Genomic DNA, 14,566 nt, shown 5'->3' on the forward strand with positions numbered 1-14,566 from the left:
TGCTTTGCTAAGCTTGTTCTAAGTAGGTGCTTTAGACCACTGAGCCATCTCTCCAGCCCTGGAAGCTTCCTTAATTTCTTTTTCTTTCTCTTTCTCTTTCTCTTTCTTCTTCTTCTTTTTTTTTTTTTTCGGAACCGAGGATTGAACTCAGGCCCTTGCGCTTGCCAGGGAAGCGCTTATTCCACTGAGCCATCTCCCCGGTCCCCAAAATGGCAGAAGGATTTTTTTTTTCTCTCCCCGAGTGCTTTCAGGGCAGGTTTAGCTGGCTTGAGTTGTGGGGATCGAACCACAGCAACCTGAGCCTGACTGCTTTGTTGAAGCAGCCACTTAAAGAACTGAGCTAAAGGACAGGCCTCCGCTTCCTTGATTTCTGTTGACTACTGAAGCTATTTACTCCTTCCAATTTTAGCTTAATTATTGTAAGAGTTGCTTTAGTCAATATGTAAGATAATAAACTATAATGTTAGGTATAACTTATTTCTAATATTAATTTTCAGAAAGGTACTTTTTATACTTCCTGAAAAGACATTCATCCTATTGGGATTGCCTTTTAAGCTGTACTTGCCCATGTATCTGAGAGTAGCTGTCTGCTTATCTGTTCCGGCTGAATTACTTGCCAAGCAACCATAGGTTCCTGCATCTTTGGGAACTGCATTTTTAATAAGTAAGGTACCTTCAGAGGTCATCCTATACCTGTGGATAAAAAACAAAAAGAAAATAAAATTGAAAATACACTAATCGGGCATCAAAATACTCTAGCATCTTCCTTCCCAATATTTACAAATATTTTAAAGTTACATTTTTGTTGTACCCAGTACCAGCCACACACCAGGGATTACTGTAGAAAGTTTGCATTCATTCATGGTTTTCAATCTTCCTAGCAACCCAATGACTTAGAAAGCATTAGTATCTCTATCCTATAAATGACCATAGAGAATGTATAAATTTGCCCAAAGTCAGAGTTACTAAATGGAAATACTAAATTTGCCTCTAGGTAACCTCACTCCTTGATCTGCTATGGGAAGGGGTTTTCACAATGAAACCTTCAGGAGATACAGGGCCTTCTGTCACACAGTGAATCTGTGATAGTCCAGGACGAGAGTCTGGCCCAGCTTGCTGGATTGTACCTAAGCCCTTCTTTGTATGCCAAACCTAGAGTAATGGAAGCCTGATGGTTGGAAGCCTTATTGTTTATATTCTACATGTTTATTGCTCTCTCTGGGCATGAAAGAATAAAGAGTTTAAGAAGTAGCCAGTAGACTAACATGCCTCTCAATACAGTGGTGGAAGCAGTTACTCTGAATGTCTTCACACAAAGTAACTGGAGCCTCATTTGTGTCCTTTTGTCCCCCTGCCCCTTCTTACTAAATTTCAGACAATCCCTATAAGATTTGTTAGTGGGATAAATCTCCCCTCACACATAGAAAGTTTAATATACCGCATTAATTTTTCAAAATAAAACATGTGTTACACAGTGTTACTTTTACAACTCAAAGTATTGGAAAGGACTTGGTTTTAATTGAATTTAAGATTTATGTAGTATCATTGTTCTATTACTTGTTGACATACTGTAGTCTGTTTAGAAATGTAAAACTGAGGGTTTTCTTTTTTCTTTCTTTCTTTTTTCTTTTTCTTTTTCTTTCTTTTTTTTTTTTTTTTGGCGTGTGGTACTGGGAATCAAACTCAGAACCTCACACTTGCCCAGCAGGCACTGAGCTACTGAGCTATGTGTCCAGTCCCTAAAACTGAATTTTCACTGAGACTCTTCTAGTATTAAAAGGGTCGGGGAGATGGCTCAGTGGAGTAAGCACTTCCCTGGCAAGTGCCAGAGCCCGAGTTCAATCCCCGGTTCTGCAAAAAAAAAAAAAAAAAATCTTATCGCTTCTCGGCCTTTTGGCTAAGATCAAGTGTAGTATCTTCTAGTATTAAGGATTTAGACAAAGTCATTTGATCCAAAATGTCATCAACTTGTCTTATTCAATAAAAACAAAGAAGATGATACAAACCCAGTACCTGTGTGAACCCACAATAAACATATCGTTAACAGTCCAGGCAATCTTTGGTTTGGGATACCCTGTTGCAGAACACATGATGGAAACCTCAGATCCTCCTGTAAAGGACTGGTTCTTGGGCATCACAGTGACTTTGGGTGGTTCTGTAAGTAAAAAGAAACACAAGTAAGGAAATGCCCATTTATGTTAAAGTAGGGAGGCTTTTCTACAAGCAAATCTGGAAGTTTCTTACCACCGTACAATCATTAGCCTCTGTAGAAACTCTTCATGGGTCTGGCACGCGTAGCAAGGGAGGGGCAGCAAAACCAAAGACAATGAAAACAAAGGAAGAGAACTTTCTTTGAACATAAAATGAATTTGATTGTAACGCTTTATTTCTGTGTCTCCACTGGTTAGCATCAAATCAGGCCTGTTGCTACTTTAATCCCCTCAGCTGACCTCTAGCTTCTGTCTGCTAATCTGAAACTTTCATACAGCTTCATTTCCAGCAAAGTCTGTAGATAGGTAATTGGGTTCTTTTTAGACAATGCAAGTTCAGAGTCATAACTCTTCTTGACCATGTGCCTGTTTCGTTTGACTTAATCTTGTTCTTTTGATTTACTAAATGATATCTCTGTTCAAGTCAAAGACTATGTCTTACATACTATTCCACATCCCCTTGTCTTCTACAGTATTTAACATCCCTTGCATATCCGGCACTACCTTAGACACAACAGAAAATTGTTGATTGAATGCAAGTCATTTCCAAACTGTAACTTGCTCCACGTGGTCATATCTACCAATGTCTTGCAAGGCTTTTCTATACTGAGAACTTGACTCAGGCCTATGGAACCACTGAACTCAGCTTAACAAGAAAAGCCAATTAGTCGAACTTTCTATCACATTTCACTTCCACGGCCAAAAAATGAAAATGTTGAAAATGAAACACGATTTAAAGAATTTATTGTCAAAAATAAAGCCACAATTTTCTGGGATATGAGGTGTTGATGTATATTGTCCCTAAATTACCTGATTGATATCTAGATTAATAGGGAGTAAGAATTAATCTTCAAAGACGGTTCCATTAAAATATTAAACAATTCTCTTAATGTAGACATCCTCCACTTGATAAAATGAAAATAAATTCATTTCCACAATGCTTAAGGCAAATTCCAACAGTCTTAACAGAAACAAATAAATTCATCTAGCACCATCTGTTTTTTGTACAAAACTTATATGTCCGGCCCTGTGCTAACTTGTAGGGGTTCACTGATGAATCAAACAGGCATGCTCTCTGTTTTACACTTAATTGGGATTTTAATAAAAATGTAATTGAGAAATTCCATCAGCCACTTTGATCGAGATTATACTTATGTCTTTACTGTAAATTTGTCTGAAAATAGTGACTTGAATTCACTAAGAAAAAGTGGTCTGAGGACTATTCATACATTTGAAAGAGACAGGAATGGTACTTGTGGGTTGCAGCAGCTACCCAGCCAAAGGAAGCTAATTAGTGTCTAATTGCTAGCAGCTTACAGTCACCCCTTCTCTCGCTCTCTCTCTCTCTCTTTTTCCTGTTTACTTTGGGTTTTTCAAATTATGATCTAGTCTTTGAAGTTTATGTTTGAAGGGTTTTTCCGGCCTGTGGAGCTGGTTGATAGCCTCATTATTCCAGATTCTTCTTGGTGAACACAGGGCTAGAGAAATGCAGGAGGTCAAGGGCAGACTAGTGATGGCCAGTAAGTTCACACTGTGGTTCCATCTGGAGCCCATCAATTCCGAAACGCTGAAGGACTGCACATGCTGGTGGGGCCCTGCAGACAATCTCCGGGGATATGAGGGAGAAGAGTGCATAGTTCCTACTCGTTGAAATTTACTGAATACCTACACTTATTCAGTCCCACTTTCCTAAAATAAAATGTTTCTCATGTCTAGCTCATGTCGACATGAGATTGCTTCAAAGATTCAGGCAGCTTGCAGGATTTCTGTGTAAACTTGATGCCTTCTAATGTAGTCTGCCAGAACTGGCCTGGCATTTCTCCCAGCAAGAATCCCACTGGTAGGTTCTGTAGTTCAGATATCAAAGTGAAAATAAATGTCAGTTACCCAAACCAGGATACAGAGAGCAAAGAGGTTACTGAGCAAATAAAGCCTGGCTATAGGGTGCTGCTTGGGGTCATGAAGAAAGTCTGTGTGCAATACACAGATGGGATGACTTCATCCCATAGGAGATGAGAAATTCACCACTGCTCTGGAAGGACTACTCCTGATGATGGTAAGAAAATCAGAAAGGATATGAACATAAAGAAGAAAAACTGGACTCTTACCAAATAACAGTGTAGTAAGTCTTATTTAATTACTTTGACAATTGTTTTTATAGTACTGGTGATTGAACCTAGGACCTTCTAACTCATCGTATCCCAAGCACTCATCTTCATCATTCATTATTATCATTACTGACATAGAGTCTTACTAAGTCAATAAGTTGCCCAGGCTGGCTTGGAACTTGAGATCCTCCTTGTCTAAATTTCCCACAGTGCTGGGATTACAGGGATGCACCACTATATTCAGCTCTCAAGAGTTAATTTTTTCAACAACAGAAAAACTCACTTTAAGAGAGTAGGCCTAATGGAACAAGAATTTTAAAAAATTAAAGAATCATAGTTTAAGTCTGTCCATGAAGCAATATGATTTGCCCACAATGAACAAACACAGCCCCATATCCCCTGATTCACAATGTTGAACTTCATTTTTTGAATATAAAAAAAAGGGTAAAAACAGATTTAGAAGTTTGAAGTATAATTTCAGCCTTTGAGGACGAGTAACCTATATTTCCTTGACAGTTTCCAGCCATTTGCCAAATGCCACCATCAGTCAGCAGCCTCACCATTCTCAAGGAGAGCACTTTATTAGGCTCAGCACTCTGGGGTAATAATAGATTTATTTTTAATTTTTAAGTTATAACAAAAGCAAAACCTGTTCTTCTAATTTCTTAAAATGATTTAAAATAATTAAATTTAGAACATATAATATGAGGAAATCAAAAGAATTTTTAAGCCTTTGCTATCCAACAGAAGAGTGATGAACGAGGTTGACAAACTGAATTACAGATGGCCACGAAAGCAGCTATCATAGGCCTGCAAAGATTAGGGAAGAAAATTATCACCTCAACTCTCTTTAGAATCATCAACCTTCTTTCTTCACACAAGGGCATGTACTTTCTGTCAGCTGGGGTTGATCCATTTTTCTTAAGCATCGGATAAGGAACTTTCTTTTTTTTTTTTTTTTTTTACATTTATTTATTGTGTGTGTGTGTGTGTGTGTGTGTGTGTGTGTGTGTGTGGCCAGCTCAGCCCACCAGGGGGCGCGGCTGGCTGGCATGTGGTGCTGGAGGATCGAACCGCGGTCCCTGTGCTTTGCCAAGCTTGTTCCAAGTAGGTGCTTTAGACCACTGAACCATCTCTCCAGCCCCAGGAACTTTCAAAGAGATGCAAAGACTTTCTCTTCAAAGTGATTTAACTATAATCAAGGAACTACTCAAATAATACAAATGCTTTTCACCTAAGCAAAAATAAGTATACCAGCTAATATGCCACTGGCATTTGGGAAAACTTGTGTTTCCATATTTGTTTGTTTGTTTGTTTACCCAAGAAACATCTACTGAATTCCTACTCTGTTTCACTATGTGTCCTCAAAGATCTCACAGAATACTATACAGAAATGTGTATTATAGGGGCTGGGAGATAGCTCAGCAGCAAATGTCCCTGCATGCCAAGTGCAAGGTCTGGAGTTGATCTCCAGTGGGGCGGGGGGGGGGGGGAAGAATGCAAGTAGGAAATGTGTACGGTGTAAAACTAATGACTAATACTCTTTCTAATAGGTGACAGAAATAGGCAGGAAGGTTAAATTTCCTGACAAATCATTTATTTCCCACAATAACTCTATGAAGTAATTGCTACGTTACTTTATAGAGTAAAAAGAAAACAAAGTTCAAAATGGTTAATTAATTTGCCCAATTTCACTCAAAAGTGGAGCTGGGAATCAAAGTCAGGCATTGTTGAGTTCTGGTGTCCATTTTTACTTTAACATGGATAACAGTACCTACTTCACGGAGTGATTCTGAGTGAATCACTTTAACATGCATAAAACTGTTGAAATAATTCCTGGCAAGTAGTAGGCACTGTGTCACTTTTGCTTTTATTATTAATGCTCTACTATTTGAAGAATATGACAAATAATGATAACATAAGTAATGCAATACTTAAAATACACCTGTGAATATGTACTTGAATATGTACTATGTTGACACTTATAAATGAAACTTGATCATTCCAGTCACAACTTCATGTACTACTTAGATAATATGTAAATTTATAATTAATATTTATTACAACTAATAATCCTCTGATGGTTAAAATGTTTTGAGATAGGGAAAATTTATTAGACATTTCAGTAAAGACAGATCAAATTCATTTTCTCCACATTTTGCTGAGAGAAAAATATATGGTAATACTAGACCCGTGTGGGCTGGCACATGTTATAAAAGCTATGATACTATAACGAGCATGTGGTGATGACATTATAAATTTCATATTTAGTGGAGTGCTGTAATTCATTGGAGACTTCGTCAATCAGCTGGGTGAACATTTCCTTGTTTTCTGTAGTCCTCTCCCTCGTGATATGGAGGGCGATAGTCACCCTTTCCTGATCTCCTCAGAAAGCAAGTGAGCACCACTGATGTTCATACAGAAACAGCACTGAGGAGAGGAGACCGCCTGCTTGGCCCACTGGTCTCCACACGGCAGGCAGCGCTGAGTCTGCAGCAGACAGCAGCTCCGCCCTGAGCAGGCCCCAGTCGAGCCAGGCCTCCTGCGCTGCTCTTCAGGCTTTCAAACCCTCTTGCTAAGGGAGCTGCTCGATAGCCAGCACAATACTATTTCTGTTGCCAGGCAGAGGACAAAACAGTCCGCATTAAATAAGACTTTAAGCTCGTATCATGCAAGTAAATATTTCCCCCCATTATTCTAACTTAGAATTGTAAACTTGACCTTGACCGGTATCAGTTTTTAAGAATTTAGCAGCCACTGAATTCCTTTAAAAGTAAAAGAAAAAGAAAAGTTGTAGTCTTTTTTGGTAAAGCTTTACAAGATGAACATGAGAAAATTTCTAAACCAGGTGAACTAATAAAAATAATACTTCCAAATAAGAGCTTTACAAATGTTTCATGATATAATTATCATATTTGGTTCCAAAACATAGTTTAAATGTAATTTATAATAGGCTATAATGGGTTATAATTCAAAAAGAAAGTACCTAATGAAATCTAAAACTGCTTTTGTGACCCAAATAACCCACTGCAGTGATGAAAGAAACAATAAAGATAAGGTCAGTGATCCAAGTGATCATAGTTAAAACCAACATTCAACCAGACCACCTAAATGATTTATGCCTTTGAAAACGTAATTGACTTACTATGTTCCCTAATATATTTCTCATTGTGAATAACATACTCCCTGAAAATGTTAAATAACCTAATATCTGACAATGCCACATAAAAGGGAAGGCAATTAGAACTTAATTGGTGAAAATATCTGTCATTTTGTACACCTGTGACATTTATTTATTTATTTATTTATTTTTTTGTCAGAAAGGAAAGGGAGTATATTCAGGAATAATATTGGAGATTTCAACTCCATCACAATAGATAATACAGCAAGTACAGAATCTAGTAAAGATACAGAAGATTTGAGAGATCACCAAATTGACCTTTACACTGAAACCCACCCAACAAGAGCAGTTCACATTCTTTTCAGGTGCACATGAAATATTCACCATGATACAATACATATTGGGACATTGAACAACATTTAGTACATCTCAAAAGATATAAATCACACACAATGTTTAGAGAATCCAACTAAAAATAAAGAAGATATATGTAAGAAGATGACCATATATTTGAAAATTAAATGGTACACTTTTAAGTAGCTTATAGACCCAAAAGTTAAACATACCTCCTATTTAATTTAGCATTCCACTCCTTGTGACATTTATTTTATAAAAATTCTAACCCCTTTTCTAAATAACTGAATTGTCCTCCTCAAAACTGATTTCAAAAGGTTACATAATGACTATAATTGAGCCAACTGAGAATTTGTAGCTATATCTTATCCTAACATATGTGTATCTACCAACTTCAGTCAATATATTTACTTAAAACACAGGCACTGTTCTCAAGTGGATTACTTCCATTTCTGATTAGATAGATAATCTCCCATCATTCTAATGAAAAGTTAAGTCTTAATAAAACTTGCTCAATGAAAATGGCTAAATAAAAATCACTAAGAATGATTTATATTGTCTAAAAGAGCTTGCTCATTTAACTTTTCCTTAATTTTCAAAGAAATGGAAAAGGAACATATTTTAACATTTTTAAGTTTTTCTTTGCCCACGAGAGAGTTTCTCAAAAGTGGCCAGGGATTTCTTCCAAAGAGCAAAAGATGAAAACCAAAAGCAAATAAATCAAGTAAATAAACAACAAAAGTAGAAATCAACTGCCTACGGAAGGAGGCAAAAGCCACTAAAATCTCAAAGATATGAAGTCAAGTGTAGTGTTTCTAAATGAGATCCCATTAATGGAAGTATAAAGGCCCGGTTACAACCACTCTAAAATGCTCATTATCCCTAAATGTCCATGATCTCCTAAATCAGGGTCACAGCTCATCAGTGTAGCAGTAGGAGTGAGTCTTCTGAAAACTTGTGGCTTTCTGTTCTGCCTATCTTCTCTCTCTACAAAAGGCTAGAGCCTTCCTGTTCAGTACAACAGTCACATTAGTCTATTCAAATTCAAATTTAGGGGCTGGTGAGATGGCTTAGTGGTCTAAAGCACCTACTTAGAACAAGCTTAGCAAAGCACAGGGACCGCGGTTCAATCCCCCAGCACCACATGCCAGCCAGCCCGCCCCCAGGTGGGCTGAGCTGGACACACACATAAATCAAAAAAAAAAAAAATTAAAAAACAAACAAACAAAAAAACAAATTCAAATTTAAATTATTTAAACTAAATCAAACTTCCAAACAAGTGCCTCCCGTGCACTAATCGCATTTCAAGTGTTCAGGTGCCGTGTGTAGCTAGTGGCTACCCTGGAGCCCAACGCAGGCCTAAAATATTTCCATCACTGTGCACAGGCCTATTGAACATCACTGGTCTATAAAGTATTTCAGCTGTGAAGGAAGAGCGCTAATTCACTGATTTACCAGTAGGGGGTGCACTGCCAACAAAACACACAGGGAAAGAGCTAGACAAAAATCCATCCTGGCAGTTGTGTGGTGATTTTGCTGAAAACTTCAACTTTCAAACATCAATGTGGTTATGAAATTCAGTGAGTTAAGAGAAGTGTGATTATTTCAGAGATATGCAATGATAAATTACAGCTAAATTCCATTCTAATGATAAACTCAATGATAAATATGCATCAAGATTTCTTAAAAGGCTATAATTTATACCTTTCTGCAATATGTTATGAAGTTGTAAATGTAGAGAATGTTTGCTGCCTTGCTATGAAATAAGAGACAAAAGTTAAACTTTAGGTTTACATTCTTTTTTGTATTCTTTTAAAGAGAATACAAAAACAGTAAAAAAAAAAAGAAAGAAAGAAAGAAAGAAAAGAAATGATGCAGAATTTCCCTAAACAAAATAATAAGAATTCGACAATGGTTGTCATATTGCATAATTCTGTATTAAAATTAGTTGTCTAGATTACCAGATATAAGCATGCAAAATTGGTTTTGAAAAAGTTATAAGAAGTTAAAAAGGAGAAGAAAAGTAATTTAAGTATTAACTGCTCCTTTCAGTAGACCAGCAGAAATCAACAGTATATTTATCCAAGCTATCCTGTATATATACATAAATATATCCTTTTCCCTTCCTTCTTTTGTCCTTGATTTACATTCTCACTTGGCTTTTTTAAAAAAGTGGTGGAACATTAGTATTATTTCATGGCATATTAGAGGACAACTAAAGATACCTATATCTATATCTATAAAGATATATAGATTTATCCTGCTGAGAACCAAATGCATAGGAAAGAGGAGCTACATAGTACTAGTGTAAGGAAATTCTTTGAAACCTAGAAGTTAATCTATGCTACTGACAAGTCATGTACTGCCCCAGTTATTAGGTATCCCACAATGAAACTGGAAGAGTACTTTTCTCATGAGTATAGGCTGAGGTTAACAGCCTTCTATCCAGCCAGATGTCGCTCCCTGAATCCCACATGTCACTTTTCCAATTCTTCGTGGCCACAGCTTTCTCCCTTCCTCTCTAATCCAGTCTATCAGATCACAACTATATCCTTCTCTTCCTCCTCTGCCATCCTAAACCCAGAGAGTCACTCCAAGCACACTTTTTCCAGTTGTCAAAAGTGCTGAACCAACTAAATAAAACCGCACAATTCAATAATTTCTTCAACTCTATGTGAAAAAGCTACAGACCACATCAGATAAAAGAAAATGATACCACATCAGGACGGGTCTGTGTATTCCGTCAGGCCCTCCACTTTAACCCAACCCGCATTTCTGTTTCTCGTTCTTCCATAGCTCTGCACACAGTTTTCTCCACTTGTGAAGGCTGTCCTGCCTCACCTAGCAAAAGCTCTCTTAGCTTCCTGGGCACACTTCAGGTGCCATTCACCCTGCGACATCCTCAACTGTGCTCATCGCAGACAGAGTTGAAGGTTCTGGGGCACTCTTACGGAGTTCTTATCGCACTGTGTTATAAATATTCATTTGTCTTATTATGTTATGGGATTTTTGAAGAGAAGGGTGTTGTTTCCTTCTCATTTACAATGTACATCTTTAACAAACACACAATATCGGGCAGTGAATTTGCTGGTAAATAAGTGAATGAGTAAATAGATGTATAAACAAATGAGTGGGCATCAGCTCTAGCCCTTACTAATGGCGCTTTTCAATGGAGCCGCTACATCTCAGTATGTGTATCATTATTATTAAGAAAGAATATGCACTACAGCATGAGTGAGGTGGTACCTTGTGAGTGTGCTATAAAGGAAGAGCCCACAGGGAAACATCTACCAGTTTTAGGCTCTCATTATTGGAAAGCTCCAACAAACTTTCTTTAGATGCACCAAATAAATATTCCTTCTGTGTACTATTAACTCTAATTCAATTCTTACCATTTTGCAAGTATCACACCCTCTTCTTTATATGTAAAAATAAAAAATCTGTTTCATTATACATACTTAATCTTCAGAAACAGAATTGGTTTGTGGTTGCAAAACCAGTGTATAAGATCATAACTCGAGAAATTAGTATGTGGGGAAAATTCACCTTGATTTTTAGTATATGTTATCAGTATCTTTCATGCTTGCAAAAGTTCTTAACACTGCTTCTCACTCAGTCTTCCCATACACAGGCCCTGCATGCAAGTATGAGGTCAGCCACGAAATGCAAAATTGTGTAAAATCAGACCGTGCCTAGAGAGAGCTCACAGTCTACTCATCTTACATTGCTCTATATAATCATTTAAGGAGATATTTACAGCTCTCTTTCTATCCTCTGAAACTCTCCTTAGTAGCTTCTCTACCATAATTTAAATCCAAAGCATTACCAAACTGTTGCTACTTACCACCTGGTCCACTTTGTGGGCAGGGAGTTATGATCAAGCAGTGATTTCTCCAAGGAATCATGACACACGATGCTGGGACTTTAGGGTTTCTCAATTCATTTGCAAAACTATACTTTTTGTGCTTTCTAAATTTAGTGTGTAGGGCCAGGGAGACAGCTCAGTAGAATAAGTACTTAACTGGCAAGCATGGGGTCCTGAGTTCAATCCCCAGTACCACAAAATAAATAAATAAATAAATAAATAAATAAATAAATAAATAAATAAATAAATAAATATTTAGTGTGTTCATGAGTGATCAGTTCTTACAAACCACTCATTACTCTTTTCTTCCCACTTTCCTCTACCACCCTGTATTTTAAAACTGTTAACAGCACATACAAGCATTTCTCTATTCAGTGGGAAACAACAGAAAGAGTTTAAATGTGGGCCATGCCACTTGCTGTTCAAAAGTATCCTTTATTAATACTGTGGTAAATGTAAAGTGTTAGCACATACTTGGTAAGAAGCTGATAAATGAAGTACTTTCTTGAGTTATTCTGCGAGCCATTCTAGCCAAATTACTGAAGTGGGAACCTCAACTGGGAACCTCTGGCTTACAACTGTTTAATGAGAGGCACCAGAGTTTGGAACTTTGGTTTAGCATCGGAAATAGGTGCAATCTTTTGGAATCGAGGCATTGATCACTGAGATTTAATGCTATCTTGAAACAGTCAGTGTCAGTGTTGAACTGTTGGATACCCTCCTGGTGTCCAGAGAATTGAAGATTTGGTTGTTGGAGTGGAAAAAATCTACACATTTGGTGTCAGAAGTGCTATGAGTAGAAACAGACCACAGTAAATAATTATACAATTTGTGAGCTTAGATGTCCTATGTATGCCAAGAATTCCCAACATTTTTCAAATGCTAGTGAGTAGTTTTGTTTGAATAATTTAGTGAGTAAAAATGTCTGCTCATTCTCCTCTTCTCCTCGCTTTGCCTCACCTCGCCTGGCCTCCCCTGGCCTCCCCTCTATGTCTCCCCTCCCACTCCAGTTCCCCTCCTCTCCCTCCCCTCCCCATACGTGTGTGTATCAGGCTGGCTGGCTCACTGGCTCTTTGTCGGTCTTACAGTCATTACATTGTGGAAAAGATAAATATCTTTCTGCCAGCTAGTACATTCCAGCATTTAACCTCTCTAACATCTGGATATTCTTCCTGTTATCACCCTCAATGTCGTCAGGTTTAGCTTAATATACAATTTTAAATTGTCTATTTTTGCTGAAATCATAGTGTTTGCACTTTATAGCTTCTTTATAACAAATTTATTGAATATTTTTGGAATATGTATTAAGTTATCCATATCCTTTTCTTTTTACATATTTTATGTTTTTATTTCTTTAAAATGTTCTTGCAAGTTCAATTTTAAGACTAAAACTTCTCTTTTTGGTTTTAAAGAGATATAGTTCCTTCCACCTATAACTAAAATGCTCTAGCATCTTTATAGAACAGTGGACGAAAGGCAAAAGAAAATGAAACATATGATAGTCATTCTTATAATTTATTGCAAGGGACTGGAATGTATTATAATAGAAACTTGCCCTTAAAATGGAGACATTAGATTACATTTGGCAGAAAAATTAGGTGAATGCTAAACTTCTCTTACAAGAGAGCCTAGTTTAGCTATCAACCAAACGTCTGTATTTATTCCTTTTATTAGATGTCACTTTGGTTCAGAAAAGATTTAAAGCAGCTTACTCTGTAATTTAGAACTACAAAATTCCAGATCATTAGGCTTTCAAATACAAATTTTATATAATAAAACGTTATAACTCGATACTTCACTTTTAATTGTTTCATGATACCTTTTCATTTATGAACACCTCTCAATGGTAGATACATGTTAAATCCCAAAGAGATTTCTAAACACATAGAATAATTCTTCACATTTTATAGCTATGAGATAAACTTCCCAAACAAGCTGTGCAGTTATGAGTAATCATATCTGAGAAGCAAGTCAGGTCAGTACCTCAACTCTAAGAGCCTTCAGGTAAATTCCCATGTAGCTATTTTGAAATGAATGTATTTTAAGATGAATCCCATACTTTTAAAAAAGGTATTTAAAGAAAAATATGCAGCATGGTAAGACAAGTTTTTAGGTAACTGGTGATTCTATGGTAATAACTTTCAAATTAGCCAAGTTTTTATGATTTTTTTTATCTTTATTTATTTACTTATTTATTTATTGAACTTTTAGTACAAGGTCTACAGGGTGTAGAGGGTCTCACTGCATAGATCGGACTTGTAGTTATCCTCCTGCTTACAGCCTCCCAAAAGCTGGGATTACAGGCATGTGCCACCACGCCCTGTCTCAATCCCCAGCTCAAGGTACCCTGGGGGCAGGGCTGGCATGGCAGGCACAGGGATCAAACTCCCAGCCCCTACTTCTGCCTAAGCAGGCACTTTAATTAGCTGAGGTTTTGGCTAGCCCTTATTAGCCAAGTTTTTAAAAAGTAACATTTTTTCCACTAGTTGGGTTTTATTAAAGTAAGTTCTTCCTATAGGGTGAGTTATTGAGAATTCTGCTACAATATGCCTTGCAGATAGAGGTCACACTGAAATCAAGATGGAAGAGAGCAGTCAAAGATTACGAATGTCTCTTTTTTTCTAATTATGGAATCAACAGCACAAGGAGCTCACTAACAAACAAAAATTAAAAGTGATAGCCTCCATATAGAAGAGATTTACACCTCAGGGGTGAATCAGCTCACAGATGACAGACACCCTACTAGAGAGGAGTGAACTTAGTCATGGAGCGAACTTGAGCCAACATCACAAGACAAAACAAAATTGAGTTTTAATGTAAATCATGAAATTTAAAGATCGCTGCCACCACGAACACACTGTGTATGATTTTATTTCATGTTTACATCAAGTGGTAGATTCTCCAATTC

At 37.1% G+C, this 14,566-nt stretch overlaps 1 protein-coding gene and 1 pseudogene across 1 annotated transcript in view; one reads left to right on the forward strand and one right to left on the reverse strand.

Moving 5' to 3' along the window:
• The window catches only part of Hmcn1 (hemicentin 1), a 474,287-nt gene that overhangs the window by 220,955 nt on the left and 238,766 nt on the right, over positions 1–14,566 (reverse strand). The window contains exons 12-13 of the mRNA XM_023704108.1: positions 2,014–2,155; positions 566–693 (exon numbers count right to left, since the gene is read on the reverse strand). Of these exons, the coding sequence (XP_023559876.1) occupies positions 566–693; positions 2,014–2,155 (270 nt within the window). The remainder of the gene's footprint in view (positions 1–565; positions 694–2,013; positions 2,156–14,566) is intronic.
• On the forward strand, positions 1,878–2,005 carry LOC111813440 (annotated as a pseudogene).

This window comes from Octodon degus, unplaced genomic scaffold, assembly GCF_000260255.1.
Source record: "Octodon degus isolate 3935 unplaced genomic scaffold, OctDeg1.0 scaffold00188, whole genome shotgun sequence".
Taxonomy (NCBI): domain Eukaryota; kingdom Metazoa; phylum Chordata; class Mammalia; order Rodentia; family Octodontidae; genus Octodon; species Octodon degus.